Source organism: Heliangelus exortis, chromosome 2 (assembly GCF_036169615.1).
Source record: "Heliangelus exortis chromosome 2, bHelExo1.hap1, whole genome shotgun sequence".
NCBI lineage: Eukaryota > Metazoa > Chordata > Aves > Apodiformes > Trochilidae > Heliangelus > Heliangelus exortis.
This window is the reverse complement of record NC_092423.1, coordinates 110,924,725-110,947,764: the sequence shown is the minus strand read 5'-3', so window position 1 is coordinate 110,947,764 and position 23,040 is coordinate 110,924,725. Positions and strand designations below refer to the sequence as shown.

Below are 23,040 nucleotides of genomic sequence, written 5' to 3'. Positions count from 1 at the left end.
GAACACCTGACAGACATAAAGGTCCATGCTCAGGCACTCTTGCCCCTTGCACTTTGCTCCTCAACACTGAGTGGTTTGTCCCTAATCGAGGATCTATCCCCAGACCTTGTCTGTGAACTTTTGTCATCTCAGGGAGTCTTGACATGTCCAGTGATCTCAGGGCCTGAGGCTCTGCTTTGCAAATCAAAGACTGTCTGTTGTCCTCATGCAAAGAAAATGACTGATTATATCTATTTCTAATTCATTGTTATCTGGTTCATATGCACAACAGTTGCTTAATTTTGGTGGTAATTTCCAGAAAATATTGTCTCTCTCTCTCTCAGCAAAATAGCCTGTCCAGATGCCCCCTTAAAATTTTTTTTCTGGATTTGGAAAAAGTTCAAAATCTCTCCAAAAGGAAAGCACTGAGAAATAACTAGAGCTGTCAGTTAGTTCAACTGTCAGTTCTCCAAAGATTTCAGGGCTTAAAAATGTTAAAAGTGCCAGATGCTATTATCTGTTATTCATGTTACCATTATGTTCTGGTCTTTGCTGAAATCAATATAAACTTCCATCTGTACATTAATGGAGTTTCATTGCTTGCTTGCTTTCTGTAGTGTGCATGCATGAATACACACATGCTCTTTGCATAAAATAGTAGTGTTTGGACCAATTGGGATGGTTCTGATTTTTCTTTTAGTCTGAAATTCTTCAGAATTTTGATAGCATTTAATTATAAATCCCTTCAAATTGAGCAGGGAAAAATTATAAGGTTGGACCTAACTAGCTGTGATGATCATCACCTAACAGACCAAAAAATGGTGATTCCCCAAAGGATTCTCTCTCCCTCTGAAGCTAAATCCCTGGAGAAGCAGGCAAGCCAAAGAATGACACTCTGCTCAGCCTTAAGTCCAGAGGACAAAAAAATATTTGATCTTTACATCCCACCTACTAATTTAAGACAGATTGAATCCCTTTCGGACCATATGTATTGATGTAAGTTCCTAGAAAGGCCTAGAAAGTTTTGTTATTTCTTTGACTACATTCCTTTTGCAATGTCTCTGTTTTTCATCTTCTACACATCTGAAGACTTCATGTTGCTTGAATAATACCTAGTGCTCCACAGAGTGCTAAGACAATGCTAAAGAAATCACCTGCTTAAATGTCTATATGTCTCCATTATTCCTAGGAAATATGCTGAGGGACATTAACTAGGAAGCAAACTGCATTCTCACTTTGGTCCTTGTTATAATTTTTTCTTTTTCAAAAGGCCAATTACTACGGAACCGTAGGTGTTGGTATATGTGTGTATAGCTATTGGTTTAAAAAAATTACTAATAATTTAATAAGCCAGTTTAGGAAATTCACCATAAAATTTTAATAAAAATATTATTTCAGAGATAAAAAATTATAAAGCTGCAATTCTAAAGCCTCTAGTATTAGCTATACTGGTGATTGTAGATGTACACATGTCAAACTTCATCTTGCAGTCTTCTTTTTGTTAAATGACTCAGTGAAACCTCATTAAGTAAAGCTGTGAACTGCAATACTGCACTATTTTTCAAGCCTTCATACACATATAATTCTTGATCAGTCTTCTCTATGAAGCAGGTATCAGACAGTGACATGATGAATAACACACAAGTTTCTGGTCCATCACCACCAAAATATCAAGAGATATATTTTATTTTAAATAAAGAGCACAAATTATATATATATGCAAATACTCATATACCCTGCAGCACAGTTATGGCTTCTCTTCTTTGCTGCAGATGCATCCTGAGTTACACCACACATCCCACTGGAGGGACATCATGGTCTTTGTACCACTCTTTGCTCCAGGTTCCAGTTGTGCCTTTGATAAGAAGGGGGAGAGGCTGATGTGTGCCTGGTCTGGATAGATAATTAGGACCCAGACAAGGCATGCACTAAATTTTTAGAAACACAGTATTGGTCCTCAGTTCAGGGATGCAGATGTGTCCTATCATGTTAGTTTAATTAGTTTGTTATTATATGTTAGTTGTTAGAGAGGAAAGTGATAAGCTAGTCTCCACATTAAGTGGAAAATATCCATTTCTTGGAGTTATTTTGACATCTGACCCCTTCCAGCTGGTAACAGAAGGTCACCATTTTGTTGTTTCTTTGGGGAGCTTTAATTTTATACTGACATTGGTGATGATCCCTTTAGGAGATTGCAGTTATGTGTATATAAGAAAGGCAGGTCAGAATTTGTGGATAGGAACTCAAAACACTGCAGATTGCAGTGGCAAAAACCCACCCCCATATGCCACTGGAATCAGGATTTAACTCACTGTTGGAAAACACTCTTTGAGGTTTCTTTAATCTTGAACAAAGCTGACACCTATTTTTCCACTTTTGTAGTTTAGCATTTTAATTTCTACACTTGGAGGATTCAACTATTTATTATTTCTGTACTAACAATTCAGCATACCTTTCATTGTTTTTACTTTTCTCTGTTGCTCTTTATCTGAAAGTATAAACACGTTTCTAAAAGCCTGAAATATGTCAGTGTTGTTTTAAGGTGTTGGTTTTGGGGTTTTTAAATTTTATTTATTTAAAATAATTGCTTGATAATTACCATGAAAGTACATTTAGAAAAGCTGAATATATGCATTTTTGTTTTCTATATTTGTAGCAGATTAGAATATTCCCAAACAAACTCCACAAACGTGGTTACAAAAATCAGTAGTAACTGATACAGCAATAATATGACATGGTTTCTATATGTATATGTAGTGTAAGTTTCAGAAGGCAGTAGGTAGCCAGTACCAGAAAGCAGAAGGAAGTTATATTGAGGATCCAGCCTCCAAACAGGCAACGATGAGCTGCCAGAATTGAGGACCATATGGAAGCTTTATTAGAAGAAACACCCCCGCAGAGCTTACAAGTCCCATTAGGAAAAATCTCCATTTCCAGTCCAGATTCTCCTCAGCCCTCTGCTCTGAGTTAACAGCTCTGCAGACATCCCTGCCCCTCTGTCCTGGCACGTTCCACAGCTGCACGAGCCCAGAGCATCTATGGCACCATCTCCATGAATTTAGCAGGAGCTGGGAGTTTCTCCTTTCAACCACAGGCAGCAGTTGCTGTTCCTACAGATTAATCTCAGGGTGATACCTGCCTGAGACTCACAAAACCAATAAGAAGTCCAAGATGGGGTTAATAGAAATACGATAATCAATAACATGGGCTTTGGATGATTCTTGAACAGTACAATATCCACAAAGCATCCCTCCAGAAAGGAAAGAAATATCTTTTTTTTTTAAAAAATTATTACTTGCAGGCATTATTTCTCAAAACAGTAGAAACCAAGCTATTTTCAAGTGATCAAATATTTTGCAGAAAACAAAAACTCCCTTTTCCTCCAGGACTCCAAAATTCTGAAATACCTTTCCAAGGGAGGGAATGCTTGGGGTTTCTTCTGTCTATCAAACAGCACTGTACCTGTGATTATTTTAATCTATAAATTGTAGAAATCAAGAACTACCCTTAGCAGCCTGCTACTAATCCCAAGTGGTTTTGTTCTTATGATTTTTATTTTAACAAGTATCTTCTCTTTGGATAAGGTAATAAGTAATAGCATGTGACAGACCTGAAAAGCTTTGCATTTACATATGTGTATGTAAAATACAAGGTTCTATTTATAATTACAATTTTGTACTTCACAGTACAATGGTACTCACTTCATTTGTGTACAAAACTCAGTGATGTACTTGCACAGAAAAAACAGGAACATGCTTGCCAAAGTCTTATTTGGCTCTATAAATTCAACAACTATTTTTAATTTCCCTGTATGTTTTTCTTTGGCCTTTATAATCATTTTATAAATCAAAAACAAATTTTCCCTGTCTAATGTTTAAACCAGTATCTGCCTTCAGAAATACTTTCACAAAATTTTTAAAAGTCTGCCTATGAGAAACTATGATGTACTAAACTATTTTCATCAATCTCCAGTGTTTCTTAAGACTTTGTTTTCAGGTTTTTCAAGAGGTTGTCTTCTTGCCAGATAAAGTTATTTGTTGAATGTATGAGAGGTCTTGAATAGAGAAACCTTTTGTCACAATCTCATCTAATATTTCAGAAGGATCCAGTGAGCTCTCCAGAGAACGTGGAGGAAAAGAAGTATCCAGGAGATGTCTCCATACCAAGTCCTAAACCCAAGCTCCATTCAAGAGATCTGAAAAAGGAACTCATCACGTGAGTCACAAAAAATGCCTCCTTTTCTTCTACCTTGGTAAAGACTGACAGCACTGCTGTTCTGGGTGCTGGTTTGGAGTACATTGGCAAATTGTTAGTTCCCTGTTGTTGGTCTGAAACTGGGTACACATGAGGTTTGGAGCTGAGATGAGCCAGAGTAACCCTGGGGGTCTGGACATGTTTATGGCAAATATAGTGAGTATCACTCCTTGTTCCTCAAATGGTTAGATAACAAATGGGCAACATCTCTTTCTACAAAGCAGACAGTTTTGTAGTGTGCTATGGGCTGGCTGTGCTAATGTTTGCATAATTAAACTTTATTTGGACAATAATTGCTATAGATCCAAAAGCAGAAGTAGGAATGCTTGGGATTTCTCAGATAGGAAACATGCAAAGTTCATGAAAAGATAAACAGAAAACAGGAACTGGTTCAGGGTATTCCAACCTTTTAAAAAAATCAATATTTAAGTCCTCCTTCTGCCTCCTTCAAAGCACGGGTGACTACTCTGTTCTGCTGAAAATCCAGTAATGCACAAATTCACACTCTGGGAGAATAGGCTAATATTATATTTTCCCAAGTAAAGAGAACTCACTTGCTCTGTCTCACATTCCAAAACTCTACTGTCTAAAACTGCAAATAAATTCTGTTAAATCTTTCTGCATGCAACAGCTTGTTTCGGTCCAGAATCATTCAGTAAAATTGCCCAACTAGCTCATAACATGAGTCACTTTTTTTAAAATCTCCTCTAGGCTCTTCACAAGAGCCCTTTGCATTCACATCAACACCATTTTGATATCCATACAGTGTTTTCCCTGTAATAGTCAACTGGGTCTTAGCAATCATTTTTCTTTTTGTCCCACACCAGAGGAGGTCTGTCTAGGCAAGTGCACTCCGTATTACTTAGTGATGATAAGTCCATAATGTATCACTGCAGGCTCACCCATCAATAAATACATCTCATCCTGTCACCTTGTGTCCTGATCCCCAGATTCAGTGTCACTGAAGCAGTTAGATCCACCTCTATCTCTAGAATTTACATTTCCCTGGGGCAAGCTGCCCTGAAGAGTGATTCTTTCCCCTCATGCCGTGCAGTCTGCGTGTTGTCTGCTCACCACATTATATCTGCACTTGTAGTTCATGACCTAAATTGCTACAGGTCAGCTTTGTTTTGCCTCTTCTAAAACAAATGCATAAAAAAAAGCACTGAGAGTTTATTTGCTGAAGACTAATGGCTTTTCTTTTGTGATATTTATTCCTTTGTGATACTGACCTTTTTTGAGATGTCTGTAAAATACTTTTCTGCTCTCACAAATAATTCTCAGAGTATTTACTAGCATACAATGGGTTTATTACATTACTTGCAGAGTGAGTAGAAATACATATCTAAAACGTAGCTGTCCATAAAACTAAATAAGAAACACTTTAAATTTATCAGAAGAACCTAGAAGAAATATAGGGATCAGACTGCATTTCTGTCATCATATTCAGTTAAAAACTTGTACAAAACAATTCAATACAGGTGGCTCCATCATGAGGAAGTTTATAATATGACATAAGCAGTTCCAGAGAAAAATTTCTGACATGATTATTGTATGAACACCACCTCCTAGCATGTGCTTTTTATTTCTCCGTGTGAATTTTCTTGCCCATAACTGTATTACTCAGGTTGAAATGGGCAGTGAAAATGAAGCTGATATCTTCCTAAGGCTTTCTTGGTGGATCTGAAAAACTTCCAGCACTCTGCCAGCTTAGAGAAAATAGCCAGGCAAGGATGTCAGGTATTGAGCACTAGCTAAAAGCTTTCATACAGCTTCTGCTTGCCCTTCTTACCCATGTGCCAATGAGAGAAAGAAACACAGCCCTTCATAAGGGGACTCTGCAGAGTTGGTGTTAGAGAGTTTTATAATTCTGTAAAAAGGTATACTTTAGTCACCCTCCCCCTCCTTTTCATGCACAAATTACATGTTTGATACATGAGTTCAGAGCTATAACTGAAGAAGGGCTGAGTTGAAATAGAAGCCATAGCATCGTCTCCAGATTAAGCACAGTTCCATCTCTTGGCATAAATGAGTATATTTGTTCTGCTAAATGTACACCACCTTTGTATCACTTCTGACTTCGGCTGAGAAACATCTTGGTAAACCTTTGTGCTCTCTCTGAACTTCAGCTACATGAGTTTGATGTCCTTTCTGTTTTGCAAGCAACCCTAACACCTAATTTCTCACTTATGTCAGTAAATAAAGACCAGATGTGTTTCTAAAGAAGTGACCTCATTTCAGTCAGAAGTTGAGGGAATAATTTTTGATATTACTTTTCTCTGGCCTGTGTTATACAGGAGGTCAGATCAGAAACTTCAGCCCCAACATTTAGGAAATGTGGAATCAGGTGGAAATAGGAAAAATGTTTTCCATCTGTACTTCAAGTAATAATTGAAAGCTAAAAATGTCATGTACATGTTGCTAGTTTTCTGCAGTGTCATGATAATATTTAGGTGTGTAATGATGAATGTGGTTGGTTGCCCTAAGGATCATCATGCCATTCACTGCAGGGTAGGGTGTGCTGTGGGGTGTATTATACCTGCTCTAATTTATTGTTGCATCTCCTGTGCATAGCTGTCCAACTCCAGGATGTGATGGTAGCGGTCATGTAACAGGAAACTATGCCTCACACCGTAGGTAAGAGACAGCAGGAAGCCTAAAGCAGGAAACAAAGCTACTTGTCGTTACTGTCATTTTTGAACATTTTTACCCTTAACCATGGATAAGTTTTCAAAATAAATTTGCATAAAAACAATCCATTTGGCTGGTTTTCCTGTTATATTTTATGAAAGTCTGGACTCAATCAACTGATGGAGTTAAGCAGTATATGAATATTCCTGTAGCTGCATGTCTTAGATGAGACTTGTAGATAAGTCATTTAATAAAGTTTGTGTTTCCCTAAGTGTACAGGCACCCTGTACAGATGCTGGAGCATGAGATTTTAAATGAGGTTTCTGCAGATCTCTCCATAAATGCCTTTGAAATTCATAGATCCGCTAATATGATCTGAGGATTCTAAATATTTTCCTCAGAGCAGCCTACTGTCAGTCTAGGAGTTGAAAAAAATAATTGCTTGACTTTCTTTCTGGGAGTAGGATGGAAAGTTTCTGCTTTTTCCCAGCCACATGGACCAGATGCTCCACCTGCCCTCCATTAAAGAAGGGCTCTGTGTACCACTGCCTCTCAATTCAAAGCTTTACAGAGACTCTGAAACCTTTGTTCCTAACCCCATATTTTTCCAGTAATTTATGAGCTACAGCCTGGTAATTGCTGTTCCTCCTTTCCCAAGAGCAAACACTTGAGGACAACTTTTTTACCATAATAAATCATAGATTGTCTAGAAGTTGTTAGGTTAGGAAAAAAAAAATATTCTGTTTTAGTAAAACTTTTCATGCTTTTTTTTTTTTTTTTTTTTTTTGTCAGTGTTTCTGGATGCCCATTAGCTGACAAGACATTGAAATCCCTTATGGCTGCTAATTCTCAGGAGCTTAAGTAAGTGTTGATAATACCACAAATGTTATTCTTACTTATCTTTGATCAGCGTGTCCCCTGTGTTAATTCAGTTGCTCATTTGAATTGCTCTGAGCAACATCAAACCTTTGTCTGAAATTTGAAGGGAATTGGTTTGAAAGCTATTGAGTGAAATAGAATTTTTAATTTCTCTTTCCTCATTTTTATATCACTTATTTTTGTGAAGTAACTGGGACCTTGGGGAAAAAGTGTAAACAGTAGGAGAGATGCTGCTTTTGCAGTATTTCCAAATCAGGGAGAAATTAGAAAATATCTAACATGCAAAATTTAGCTGGAAAATAACTTGGTCTGATCCAGTTAGAATAAATTAGAATTATTTAGTCAGAAATAAATCTAGCTAGGATAAATCTACAAATGACACCAGAATTCCTGCAAATCATTTTCTGACGTTCACTACCATATACTATGAGTATAATGTCACTGAAACAGACATCAAGTCGTATGATTTTGTGCTGGCATAATTCTCACCATGAAATGTCATTTACAAAAGGACTGTGCATGCTCTGCTATATAGACAGATGTATAGGGACATATGAATATTTCAAAAATCTGTAGTCAAGAGAGGCACTGGCAACCAGTCATCTAGTCATTGAATTGGCTTTGTCAATAAGGATATGGGGAAGAGGAAAGGATAATTAGAGTTCTTTCATAGCTTTTGCTCTGCAACTTGAAAATTGGATCCCATAATAGATGGCTTGGAAAAACTCATAAATGCATGTAAAAAGAGGAGAATCCTGTGACTGTCCTCTCTGTCCTTTAGGTTCATCTCTAGTTCAGATAGAGGGAAATAAAGTCTGATCATGGCACTATTACACTGCTCTAATGGCATTAATAGTAGCAGTGACTACATTTAGGCTTGACTCAGTGTTCAGCTTCAAATGTTAATGTCCTTATCCTTTAGTCTGACAACTTGAGCTATAAAAAAAATGCTGAGCTGGTGGTAGCTATGGAGCTGAGACTCCTGGAGATGTAGCAAAATGGCAAAGAAAGGCCTTTTCCGTGGCCAACTGTTTAAAGTGGTTCCCAATGCCAGCACTTAAATTGACACACTGGCACAGTGCTTCAGTTTTTCCATCACTTAATCTCAAAGGTATAATATTTAGGTTTACTTTATTTTAAAAAGAGCAGCACTAGAAGCAAGGAACTGACTCGCAAAAATGCTGACGAATTTGAAATCCTTTGCTGAGTCACATGTATTTGTCCCTGCTTTTGTTGGCTTTCTGCCATACATAGACAGTCACACAAATATTTTGAATAGTTGCTCCTCATGTAGCTCCCCCTCCACCATATTCATGTGTGAATAAGGAAATTTGCATACCAATATGGTTATTTTTCCACTAAAGCTTCTAGAGTTTTGGTCATGCCATAAGGAAAGAGGAGCAACAGCATATGACTTAAATGACAAACTGCACACTGTACGCCATGTATAATAAGTGAGTTGTGAAAGACAAAGTCAAAGTTCATGGACATTTCACAGACAGAAATATGTTGCATAACACACTTAGCATTTAATTTCAATTAACAAGAAAAAGAGCAAAATTCAAAATCTGTTCACAGACAATTTGCAAAAGGAGAAGGGGCTAAATAAAAATCTTTTCCACAAATGCAACCACCTTACTTTAGATTCCTGAAAACATAGTTCAGGTGATATTTTAAACAGAACTCTGCTTTCAGCATGTGCTGGATAAATGAAATCTTATTCCAAAAAACACAATTGTGCTTGCACTGGTATAGTGTAGTCATATCAATAGTTAACTTTACTATTACTCTGTGAGCAAAGGGCATAAATGTTCACTGAATCAGGCCACAGAAGTACCCTCATGTAGTTAGGCATCAATATGAAAAAGCTGTGTATTTTTCCAAATGTTATCCATGTTTCATTTGCCAGAATCAAGATATGATTTTGGCTTTGATTATGAAACTCTAAGCCAACAAAGATACAAGGCTTCCATGTGATCTACAGTTTGAAAATAAGGAAGATCTGTTCAGAAAGAGAGCCTTTGAGTCAATTTCAAGAAATTTTTTATCTGAGGATTCTTGCTGCACAGAACAATCTGAAATGGTCAAATGAAAACATAGTACAGCCGGTGACTCAAATTTTAAAGCTATAAGGGATAATTATATCTGATTATCCTGTTTCACCAAAGAGCTTGCTTATCAAGCCTTAAAGAATTGTAAAAGTGTACTTTTAAAAGATATTTATTTAAAGATATTTAAAGATGTTTACTTTCAGTTCAGATACTCTAAGAAATAGGTAGTCAGTACTAACCTTAGACAAGTTGTTTCTGTGGTTAAATGTAATATTTTAGGTGATATTCTCGTAGTTCTTTCAGTGAGATATCATACATACAGCATGTTGGTACTGATCCATATTCCATAGGCAGCATGACATATTTCAGTCACTGGTTTTCTTAGTTCACCTTTGTGGGTTTGCTATAACAGTTCATGTCCAAGCAACCCTGTGAGCTTTCTAGGGTGTAAAATCACCAGAAATGCTCCTAGATCTGCTCCTAATTTTATCAGTTTTACATGCAGCTGTAATTCATCTACCTAAACAAAAAGCAAGCCCCTTGGAGAAGAGAACAAAAAAGCAAGTATTCAATGCACAGTTACAAGAATTTCTATATGAAATCATCAGGAGTGTTGGAAAACAAAGTTTATTCTACAAGAATATGTAGCCTACACCCACTTGACAATTGGCATCTTTCAGCTTGAGCTTTTGAGACCTCTGGCCATCCAATGTAAATGTGATTTTCTCAGCTCTGCACAGGAATCTATAACAGAGGATGAATCCTGAGGCTGGGGCACCATTTCAAACTCATAAACTAGTTAAAAGCTGATGAAGATCCACAGCATTACTGACTATAAGGCAACACATTGCTGCCTTATCTTGTACTGTGGAATTTCACAATCCATACCAAGATATCACTGATATTTTGAAAACACAGTGACCAAGCTTAGGAGACTTGCTGGTGAAATTTCTTACTAATTTGCTAGTAGTACCCCTGAAATATCATCTAGTAATTTCAGCAGTATTGATAATATCTCATCCTCAGATCTTTTGTGGCCTCAAGAAAACCTTGGACACTAATCTGGTTGTGAAATCTATCTGCTTCCAGATGTGAAAAATACAGATGGGGAAGCTTGAATTTAGTCCAGTGTCTTTTTTACGTCCATAACTTTTAGATTTGAACACCTTCCACAAAGAGTTCTAAGTGAATTAAAATCCACATACATTCTGTGTGGACAGCTCTTCCATCTGTGGTATCTGCTAAAAAAGTAGCCAAAATTATTACCCATAGTACTTGGCAGGTATTCTGGATTTACTTGTGAGCATTCATGCTCTCCAGACATCTGCCCTTGCTGCCTGCTCCACCTGACATTGTGCCCAGTCCTTCTCCCAAACTCAGACAGGTCAGCATTTAGCTCTACATATTCAAACATATCTGGCACTCTGCAACCCAACCTCTACCTTTGCTGTCAGTATGAGGCATGTCATTCTGCCAAAATATTTTGTTCAGAAAAAATCCCCATGAAATGTTTTGACGTTAACTTTAAAAAAAATTCTCCCCTTCAGTTGAAATTATTTGCTGAATCCTGCTTGAATCAGTGAATAAATTTGGTCATGTCCAAAAGAAATCACATTTTTGACAAATTAATTGTTCGCAGGAAAACAGTTTGAAATATTCTATGAAGAGATACACCTGCACACTCAGATGTGCTATTACAATTAAATCTGTAGGTGTTTTCTATGGCAGTTTACCAAGGACTAGATTAAATCACCCATTTCCTCAACTCAGGAGAGATTCAATAATGAATGAGACCCCTAAAAAGGTAAAAAGTTTCCTTAACGGTTTGGTACAAGATTGGCACAATTCTTTCTGTAACTCTGATACTCTGTAAAAATCATAGCTATTCAAAAGGCCCTCAAGGATGCTTAGCATAGGAACTTCATGCTCTATAATATAGAAACACAGAAACTGCTGGCACAACTTCTGCAGGTAAATATTTTTTTGTTCTTCTTTGTGTGCTGAGCGGTATTTCTCTTCTCTTAAAACCAAAACAACAAACAAGCAAAAAGCCTAACCCAAAACAAAGGAAAAAATCCACAGAAGAAGTATAATAGCCTCAAATGGGGAAAAAAACCACAAATGTGTATCTGAACTTCTGAGACAGAAGGTGTTAGCAGTTAAGTCCTGCTCCAGGCCCCTAGAAATTAATGGAAAGAACTGCTGACTTTTGGAGCACCTTCTTCATGCATGACCAGCAAGCAAGAAGTCCACCTTCCCAGGCTACTAGCAAAAACACAGCAACAGGCAGGTTTTTTTATTTTCATTGTGTGGATGTTTTAGTATTAAACATTCATATTTGAAAAGGCTTGTTTGTTGCACACACATGCAAACAGAAACCACTTAACTCTGACACATAAGCACAGTCCAACTACCAAGCTGAATACCCAATAGAATCTATAGCTAGGAAGATATGATCCTGTTGTATGCTTGCAGTGTTAGAATATACAGATTTTTAAATTCAAATTCTGGTTATCATATACTGATCCTTGCAAGTGAAGCTGCTTTTCTGCTTCTGTTTTTCCTTCTGTAAATACTGGCAAAGTGCTTATTTATGTCTGCACCTGAAAACATCAGATGAATATCAAACAGTACATTTACAAATAGATGTATATCAAGCTGCCTTTTTTTTTTTTTTTTTTTTTGTAACGTTGATCTTGTACAAGGAAAAATATTTGTTGCGAACTGTGTTATAAACTTATTAAATCTAGAGATAATATGCAACGTATTTCATACCCCTTACCAGAAATCTGTTATAAGAGAGAAAACACTAGTTTTGCTGATTTTTTTTAAAAAAGAACAGGCCCCTTTCATTGTGTTTTTTTAATTATTCAAAAAAAGCTCTGTTGTTCTTTCTTCCGCAATAGATAAAATGCAGAATGTACTTGTTATTTCCTGTGTACCTTTGAAACTGTATTTTGTATGCTCCCTGTATTACCCTATAGGTGCCCGACACCTGGCTGTGATGGTTCTGGCCACGTGACAGGAAACTATGCATCCCACAGAAGGTAAAATCCAACCCACTGCACAGAGCTGTAGCACTCAGTGTTCTCAGCAAGCAGCAGCAGGAAGAAGTGGGTTTTATTCTGTGTGCTTCTTTCAGTTTATCTGGTTGTCCTCGTGCCAGGAAAGGAGGTATCAAAGTGACTCCTACCAAGGAAGAAAAAGAAGACCCTGAACTTAAGTGAGTACAAAAGCAGAGTGCTACCACCAGGGAAGGGGGAGACAAGACCTTAAGAGCTCAAGGTTTGAGGCATCCTAGGAGATTCCTTGGTTAATCTGAGCCATGTGAGGATAGGGCCCAGAGCTGGAGCCAAAGCAAGTGTTTCTGCTTGCACCAAAGCTGTTGGAGTCCATTACCTAAGAGCTTGAACAATGATGAAGGATTGCTGTATCTTCTTGCTTTGGTCCAATTATTTTAAACAGTGCTATGAAAGTGCCACTTGTCTGGAAAAATTGGCAAAAATGAAGCATTTTTTATTTCTGCCTATAGTGTAATCTTAACATGTTATCTAATTAAATCAGAGTGACACCTTAAAAATAAGTCCCAGAGAACTTAAATTTACATCTCATGTCTTTCCTTTGCAGATAAACCAAAACTTTGCTTAAAGTGAAAACCGTTTCACTACATTTCGGACTTAAACACACATTCCATTAAAATCAGTAAATGATAGCTGCCAGAATATAGATACAAAGATTGAGTTGCATACAATGTTCTTAGTGCTTGCTAATGATACGTGAGAGGCTACCTAACATAGACTAAGGCAAAAATAAATCCCAAACCTTTCTTTATAAGTATTTGCTCAAGATGAGGCAAGTTTTCCAGGTACAGGAGCCCACCCCCTGCTTCATGCCAGAAACCTAGATAGAGAAGAGAGAACGTTGACTTCCCATACACTTGTAGAAGTGGGATTTATTGCAAGTTATGGAATTTCAATTTTTTTTCTGGTAAAATACCATCTAAATGAATGTTTTAGTTTCTAAGGCTGTATGACTCTATTGTAAATTGCTTAATCTCAAGATCAGCTAAACCTCCACAACTCAGCTTGACATGAATTGGATGCTCAGGTACAGTGTGCCTCTAGGGACAGAGTCTTAATTCATTAATGCAAAGTGACACAAGCAGCTGGAATTATTATTATCAGTCTTTCTTGAGACTGACTTCACCTGCTCTCTCCAGTGAAAATGGGGGTTTTTTTGCTGTGTTTTTGTAGATGTCCAGTGATAGGCTGTGATGGCCAAGGTCACATATCAGGTAAATACACTTCTCATCGCACTGCTTCTGGTTGTCCTTTGGCTGCCAAGAGACAGAAGGAGAGTCCTGTCAATGGGTCTTCACTATCCTGGAAACTGAACAAACAAGAGCTGCCACACTGTCCTTTGCCAGGCTGCAACGGGCTGGGTCATGTTAATAATGTTTTTGTCACCCACAGAAGGTATAACTTTGTGATTTCTTTTTTTATTTTTCTGTAACATTCTACTGTTCAATTGGCAACGCGTGAGGTTACAGTCTGAATAAATTGTGCTGAAATCCTTTAAAGTAACAACATAGTTTATATTGCAGCTGAAGTAGCATGGATCAGGATAACTTTCAGAGAGCTGAGATCAACTTTTACTCCTTATCTTTGTTCTCATTGCTGTGTGACTTTGCAAGGTCTCTTCTTCAGAGTAGCACAGTTCCTATATGGTTTGAAGTTTAATAGAGTTCTTTCCTAGGCAAATATGAATTTGTATCATATATCATTTACAGCAGATGCAAATATCATTGACCTGTCACCAGGAAAGATTTAGCAAGAACAATTGCTACAATTATTTTATCTTTCTACTAGTGGAAAATCCCTTTTCATAAACTTTGTGTTTAAATAGCTGAAGCCACATGGAAAAAGTAAACATGTGTGGATCTCAAAAGTTTAAATTTATAACAATCTTACAAAGAAAACTATCCGTACAAAAAAAGAATCATGCATATAACCAATAACAATGAACACTCCTTATCACCAGCTTCTACATAAGGCTGGATCACAATCAAGATCATGTTGGTTAAAATAAGGTAGAAAATACAACTTTATGAATAGGACATTTGAAACCTAACAAGTAACTTAATGATTTCAGACATTCTTCCCTTTAATAACATGCTCTGGGTGGAGTTATTAAGCAGCATTTTAGAACTAGGGAACTAACATCTCTGCATGCATTGCTTTTAGCTTAGTGTGTAGCTAACTTTAACTCACTTTCTTTTCCATGTGGAAACATCACATCTTTTAGGATTTTTGGTTTTAATTTTTACACACACATAAAAAACAACCATCTTCCTCTCAAAAAAAATTTTCCTTCACTCTTTACTTGACTACATCTGAATACAAATCGTTCTGCCAGTTCTTCAGCATATGAGTATTTCTTCTTTGTTATTTATAAAGATAGTATTAAGACAGTGCAATTCATCTTAGCTCTTTAGTGGGCTATAAAAATTGCCTCAGATAATTACCAGCTGATGAAATTGTAAGCTTTGAAATAGCAAAATGTAATTTAATGTGAACAGTGGTTAAAAAGCACACTGACTATATAATAGAACCATTCAAAAAAACTATTACAGTCTATAGGGTATATTTAGAGTTATTATTGTATTGATCATTATTATGTATCAACAGAATGATACAGTAGTTGAGCACCATGGAAATTATCACATTAACTAAATTTTTTTAGGCTAGTAAACTTGCCATTTTAAAGGACAGTACTGACCTTCTCCTCTGGAGCACAAGCCCTCAATAAAAACAGGAGACAGTTTTAATTTATATATGTTGGAATTTCAAGAATTCTGTAAATGCATCTTCACATATCTTATCAGTAGCTGCTATTGCTATTTTTATTATTCTGAAATAAGCTTAAGAATTGTTTCCTTATAGGCTGAGATTTCTGTGCCAATTTTCAAGCTGGAATATAGAGTTAAATGGCTCTCTATGAGTTATGTCATTCCCTGAAGCTATGCTATAATGGAGATACTGATGTGACCTTGGGTACAGAGGTCTGTCCGAGTGCATGATAATATTGCCTGAAAGGATTGTTGCCATTTTCAAGTGGGTGCTAATGTTTTTTTTTTTCCTATCCCTTTCAGCCTGTCTGGTTGTCCTCTGAATGCACAAGCCATAAAAAAGGGCAAAATTTCGGAAGAATTAATGACTATCAAGCTTAAAGCAAGTGGTGGTAAGGAGATTTGTAAAAGATGATGACATTTATTTAGATAGAAGGGCCCTGACTCCCATTTATAGTTATGCCCCCTTATGCCATTCTGGCATTAATTCTCACTCCTTTCAGTTGTCTCTAGCAATAACAAAACTTGAATAACAAAAATCTTTGCATAAGAGATTTTAAAATTTTTCTCATTCACACCACAATAACTCAGCATTGAGACTGTGCTCTCATCTTGTCTCACAGCATTATTCCTAGGTTTGGAAATGCTTTCACTAATGTTATTACTAATAAATTTTTACTTATAGATCATAAGGACTTAGCTACTTGATGACTAAGGTAAGAAGGGTTAAATATTGTGTGCAGAAATTGACTCCTCTCCCTATACTGAACCATACTACATGGTTCAGTATCTGTGCAGTACTTGGACAATTTTGCTAACCCAAGTGTCTTTATCAAATAATTATGGGGGAAGGAATCTCCTTTCATGCACAACATGCTTTAGAAATTTGGGCATTGAGCCAGGGTTCAAAGAACTTATTCTTTATGCCTCCAACTGCTGAGCAGAACGATTGTGTTACGCTGGGCAAATGAATTTGCTTCCATGTGCCCATTTTTTCACTGGGGCAGGGACTGCTGCTTACAGATTTCCCAAGCTGTCTCCCCCGTAGACTCAGCTCAGGCCTCTAGGTTTTAAAGTATAAAGAACAGTGGCAGAAATCTCAAGGTAGAGTTGATCTCAGAGTTACATTAAACAGAAAGAGGAAAATTTATTGCCAATATTTTTCAGCACGAGGCTTTCAGTAAAGACTTGAAGGTTTTTTTCCACTGCTATCCTACTTCATTCCTTTTTTCTTTTTTTTCTTGGTTTTGTTTTTTTTTTTTTTTGTTTTGTTTTGTTTTGTTTTGTTTTGTTTTGTTTTGTTTTTTCTATAATACTTGTTAGCCTTATGAAATTTTCTGGTTTTGCTGTTACTTATATTTCCCTGTTATTACATGTATCTAAGTCTCTGCTTCTTGAAGTTATTCTTCATGGAGATTTGCCCCCACAGAACTTCTTGTAAGATCAGAAAAAGATACAGATGATCTTTCTAAAGTCACAAATTATACTGGACATTTTACTCTGGGGTGTTTCCTGCAACAGATGAGTTGTTGTTATATTTCTTTTAAAACAAACAAAAAAACCCCATTGTAAATACACCCTGATACTTTGATAAACATCCCTCTTTCTACGCAATTTTTGACTTTTTGTACCTTCCAGGCTGTAGTTGCATGTTGCATTGGAAAAACAGAACTGAGAAACACAGACTGAGAAAGCCCCTTCTATGTTTCAGCTCACAGAATTTTTACAGTTAGGAAACATTTTTGACAGTAAAAGCAAAGTAAGGGGCAATTTAAGGATCAACCGTTTGATGAAAAGCTTGTCTTAATTGTATTTAGTAACAAGTAACAGCTTGTTACTCATACATCCACTTATATATGGACTCTTAAAACATGATATTGGTAATTTCAATTCTTTGTAGGTATTGAGAGTGATGAAGAAATCAGACACCTGGATGAGGAAATAAAAGAACTGAATGAATCTAATCTTAAAATTGAAGCTGACATGATGAAACTTCAAACCCAGGTATGACATTGATGGGACACTTTTACCTTTTCTTTATGCTACATTTAAGCACAATAAATAAACAAATGCTATGCCAATAGTATGTTTAAGCAGTCTCCTTCACACTTGTTTTCCCATCACTCCGTGGCACTTAAAAATATCAAAACCCTACCTGCCTTTTTGTTAAGTTTTTGGTTTTTTTTTTTCTGTAAATCAGCAGCATATTCCAGGGTATCATCTTAAAGATCTGGTAAACCAAAAATTCAAGGCAGTTTGGAGCTAATCTTGGGAAGCAGAAAAAAACATATTTACCAAACAAACCATTCATTTGCCTTTGTTCACCAGACCTCTGTTGATCAAACCATGAAGAATCCAATGACTGTGCTTTTTAGGCAGGTTATTACCCCTTAACAGCACACTCTAACTCTTAATGCAAGTTGATGTGGTTCTTATGTGTACATAAGAAAATCTCCCTAGTTCAGTTCACCCACTATCAGTTATTCAAACGATCTGGATTTTGCCTCCAGGCAATACCTGGTAAAGAATGGATGCCTTTTACTTATTTGTATAGCAGACAAGTTTGATGGGAGCTATGGAAAAGAGTCATTTGCTTTCATTCTTTTGTATACTGAAGAAATTAAATTGGCTTTAACATGCTGATAATGGTTCTATAGAGTTCTATATATTCATCCTAACATAGACTTTAATATGTATCTGGGGGTTCACCTGGGCAGACTGAGTAAAATCAAGAGCAGAAGCTTAATATTTTAGGTAAATAATTTCAAGAAAAAGTTTCTTAAAGAGGACTCTGAACTGAAAGTGAGTGAAAAACAAACTGAGTATAACCATACCTCTCTGTATTTCATTCCAGTGCCCCACTGGAATGGGGAAATACAGAGGGATATGGTTACATGTTGGTTCGTGCTGGTTGTGTAATAACCATCATGTGTATGGTCTAAATAATTATGCTGGATCTAAACCACCTGGCTTCACACTGCCAGGGGTTTGGGGATATCCATCCCAAACAGCACAGCAGTGAGGGAGGGTGTATTCAGTGCCTATGGACATGTAACTAATTTCTCTCTGGTGATCACTGTTATTTGCACAGAGATCACCCAATTGATATGCTCAATTTCTTCTCCTATGGCTTGCTTCCTGGGGAAGGCAGATCTGACCCACAAAGCCTGAGCTGAACTACGGCTGAAGCAACACATCTCATACAGAGCTTTCTCTAGTCCCTTTTACTCCAGCCCAGACAGATATTAGGCTGCTGCACTCACCCTCAAGAGGAAAAGTTGTGGATGAGATGAAGACAAAAAGGGGTTTCTGCCCAGGGGGACAGTTTTGTTGTGAGGAAGGGAAGTGGCCATAGCAGGAGCCAATTCCATGGTACAGAGGTGTGCATCTTAAAGAAGAGAGGGATGGTTGTAACAGCCATGGATTTGACTCCATTATTCTGTTCCTTGTGGAGGCCTGGCCAGGGGCAGGGGTGGAAACCTTGGATTCTGCCCTGCTCCACTGCCTCACTGCCTATTGCAGGGGAAGGAGCTGGGCAGCTGGAAACAAGACCCTGCCATCGCTGCCTTTGGCTTCTCAGCACTTCTTTTTACATACAAGTTTTCAGAGCTAAGTATATTCCCAGCGCTTTTATGCTAAAAACATATAGTTTTGCTACCCCGAATGCTTTGTCCTCTTCTTTCCAAACCCCTTATTTCCATTCTGTTGGTCAGAGACCATCTTTGTGATGATCATTGTGAGCTCAGCCTCTCAGTTCCCTTCCCACTCTATTTTATTCTTTCCAGAGTTAGCCCTATCAAATCCCAGTCAGCCCACAGCTCTTCCCTCCACCCAGGAGAGGGGCAAGAAAGTAGCACAGCAGCTGATACCTGTGTCCTTGCTGTTGTGGTCGATCATCAGGGATGCTGTAAGAGCAGGACAGCAATGTAAACATCAGCTTCTTTTCTCCTTCCCTCTGCCAGCCCTGCAGCTCCACGGTGACCTTCCTCCCCTCAGCCCAACCCTCTCCTCCCACTGGAGGGCACCCTCCAGTGCCACACTGCCACAAAGTTCAGGCAGCAAAGTCAGTCATGCCAGATAGAACAGAGCATCTTCCTTACTCAATATTCTGGGGAGAATTTATGCCTATCCTAAGAAAAGCATACCTGAGTTTCAGCTCCATGGTGGCCACTCTCATGATCACATGACTGGTATTTTGGGTTCAAACTGCAGTTACAAGGGTCTGTCTGTTTGCTTGTTTGTGCCTGCCTGTGTCTTTTAGATTACATCTATGGAGAGCAATTTGAAAACAATAGAAGAAGAGAACAAACTCATCGAGCAGAACAACGAGAGCCTGTTGAAGGAGTTAGCTGGTTTAAGCCAAGCCCTCATCTCCAGCCTCGCTGACATTCAGCTTCCACAGATGGTAAGACCCCAGCCAGCAGCTTCACACTTTCTTTGAGACTGTTTTTCCAGCACTTGAAGCAGATGAAAAAGCTGAGGGACCATCAGGAGCACTGGAGCTGCATTAGCAGAGAAGTCTTTTAGCCTAATTTACTGTGCAGAGATGCTGGATCCTGAGATCTGTGTGATAGCAGGTACAGTTTCTTCCAGGACTGAGCCAGCCCTGGTATCTCTGCCCTATACCACTCCATGCAGGACAGGGTTTTTTCTCATCCCTCCCTGTCTGAATGTCTGCCCTACACAGAGAGTGAGAACTTCACAGTGAGAATACTTATTTCCTCTGCTCCTAGATCAAAACTTTAATCTGTTTCAGACAGGATTTTTCTGGAGCCAGCAAATCTGTACCTTCTCAAAGACTCCAGGTCCTTGATGTACCACTTGCAAACACAGGCCAAATCAAAAAAAAAAAAGTCATTTGGCTCTCCAGAGTTACAGTCCCTTTTCTTAATTTCTAGAGTGCTGCTGGGAGATTAGGAGAGGACAGTTACAGGGACATCAGCCACAATCCCAGAGCCAAAAAGGATGCAATAAATAAGCAAGTTACACCGGTGATAAAAACTCCAGCCCTTTTCCTTGCTGTTTGGTTCCCCCAAAACGTGCAGCTCCCTTTATTTCTACAAAACCTCCATTAATTTGGATGGCTGCCCTGTTGATGGCTTCTCCCCATTTGCCATATCGCTGCTTTACCATGCTTTGGGGTTGGATGTTTGGGGGCTCTTTTGGCCTTAATTTCATCTCCTACAATTATAATCTGTTTTGTCTTCATATAGGGGCCAATCAGTGAGCAGAATTTCGAAGCATATGTAAATACACTCACAGACATGTACAGCAATCTGGAACGGGACTATTCCCCTGAATGCAAAGCTCTGCTGGAAAGTATCAAACAAGCAGTGAAGGGCATCCATGTGTAGGATGTGAAAGCTGCTGGGCAACAGAAATTACTTAACAGCAGTAAACTCCAGATGGATCTGTTAGGAGTTCATGTACTACTGCTAAGGGGTGTAGGTTGCCATGCTGCATTTACAATTGCAACATTGCACTAATTTTTTCCCAGCTGACATAAAAAAAAAAAAAAAAAAATAAAACCACAACAGACTATTTGTATTAACAGCAATGCACTCTGTTAGTATATTGTATTTATTTCAGTACAATTCCTTTTTTTTTCTTCTTTTGCACTCAGTTTTTGTAAAGTGAATGTAAAAAGTGTGTGCGACTATTTTTTATATTTTTTATTTATTTCTAATCAAAGAGTTGTTTTTTTTATCTTTTAACAGCATTTTTGCGGCCTGCCATATTTTTACAAATGTGTTTATTAATTTATTTTCCAACGGGATTTTAAATAGACTGAAAAGTTATACTGTAAATTAAATAACTTGCTGGGTTTGTACAGGAAGAAAAAAAAAAAAAAAAACTATGAAAGTAACAAATGACTGAACCATGGTTCTAGTTTTATTTTCCTCACATCCTGCTTTTTTATAATGGCTTTGTATCAGAAATGGGTTTGCTGTAACATGAGATGTGAAGATGCATGGAATGAGAAGATAAACGGCTCCCACTAGTGGGGAACTTGGGCTCTTAAAAGCACAGTATGCTGGAGAACAGTGTGTTAAAGAACACGTTAGCAATAATGAAATATAGCAATCAGCAAAGCACTTGACTTGGCTGTGTGATTTAGCCTATGCGAATGATTATTTAAAATGTTTCAAGAGAACTTCAGATTTATTTTGCCACTGCAGGTTTGGGTTTGTTTTTTTGTTTTTGTTTTTTTTTTTCGCAGTTAGCTCACGGAGGAAAATGACAATTATCTCTAAACAAGAAGGATAATTTGATAGGGCTGGTACTTTTTTAGTAGGAGAGGTTGAGGTTTTAACCAAGTGACCGGTATTGCTATGGATTTGGATTTGAGAAACGCAGACGCATCCCAAGCTGAAGGCTTTGTACGTAGTGAACCGAACACATCTCCCCTGAAATGGCATTTAATACTGGTTTGAACCTCAGGGCAGCTGAGAAGGCAGTGAGTCTGAGGCACTCTCAGTGAGCTGAGAGTGCTCTTGGAGGGGAATAATACCACTCCAGCACAACGGTGGTTGCTGTTCTCCTTGAACGAACGGTAGCAACACCATGACTGGTTTCTCCCATCCTTCTTCACTAAGACTAGGCTGAGACTGAATCTGTTAACAGTCTTTTGGTAGGGTACCAAGTGCTACTGCAGAGCATCCAGAGAGACAGAGGTGCAGCACTTGGGTGGAGCTGCTGGTGTGCACCTCGGTATCCGGTTAGCCTGGGGGGTGGAACTTCTGAATCCGTCAGAAAAGTAGCAGTGGCTACAAACAGAGGCAATGTCTATTTCAGGGATTGTAAGTACTTAGAGCATTGTTTCAAAAGTTTTTTTTATAATTTATTTTTTTTAAGAAAAAGGTATAAACAACCAGCTAAACTGCCTTTTTTGTATGCACACACACCTCATGTGCATATGTGCCTCAGTGTAAATGTATACATGGATCTAGCGTGTGTTTAATTTTCCCGTGCTATAATGAAAGTGTTTATTTTTATTAGCCTCATTTATATTTAGATTGAATATGATGGCATTCACAGGCTTGACATATACAGGTTATATTATTACTGTTCCTGCACAAAAGTACTATTCAAAAGTGATTCAACTCTCATGCACTGTGGTCACTGTTCTGCATTAGGTGGGGCTTGCTTTTTGTTTGAGGGTTGATGCAACTCTCTGATCTTAGTTTAGACAGGGGAAAATGTATGTTCTTAGGAGCTGTGTTTATTTTTAAATCGATTTTTCAAAAGCTACCATATGTGCTGTCTAATATAAATAGGAGGACACCAAACAAAAATTTGCTATTAAAGTTATTGTTCTTGCTAAAAAAAAAAAACAAAAAAACCACAACAGAAAGCAAACATTTGTTATACTTGTTAAATGCATACAAAATAAGTTCA

At 37.8% G+C, this 23,040-nt stretch overlaps 1 protein-coding gene across 4 annotated transcripts in view; it reads left to right on the top strand.

Annotated features, from left to right (window-relative positions):
• ST18 (ST18 C2H2C-type zinc finger transcription factor) overlaps positions 1 to 22,096 on the top strand; it is a 181,865-nt gene extending 159,769 nt beyond the window's left edge. For all 4 annotated transcript variants that reach the window (XM_071737528.1, XM_071737527.1, XM_071737530.1 and 1 more), the window contains 10 exons: positions 4,079 to 4,194; positions 6,808 to 6,870; positions 7,657 to 7,725; positions 12,779 to 12,841; positions 12,937 to 13,017; positions 14,048 to 14,269; positions 15,946 to 16,034; positions 17,543 to 17,646; positions 19,904 to 20,047; positions 20,856 to 22,096. In XM_071737528.1, coding sequence (XP_071593629.1) covers positions 4,079 to 4,194; positions 6,808 to 6,870; positions 7,657 to 7,725; positions 12,779 to 12,841; positions 12,937 to 13,017; positions 14,048 to 14,269; positions 15,946 to 16,034; positions 17,543 to 17,646; positions 19,904 to 20,047; positions 20,856 to 20,996 — 1,092 coding nt within the window. In that variant the 3' untranslated portion in view covers positions 20,997 to 22,096. The remainder of the gene's footprint in view (positions 1 to 4,078; positions 4,195 to 6,807; positions 6,871 to 7,656; positions 7,726 to 12,778; positions 12,842 to 12,936; positions 13,018 to 14,047; positions 14,270 to 15,945; positions 16,035 to 17,542; positions 17,647 to 19,903; positions 20,048 to 20,855) is intronic.
• The last annotated feature ends 944 nt before the right edge of the window (positions 22,097 to 23,040 follow it).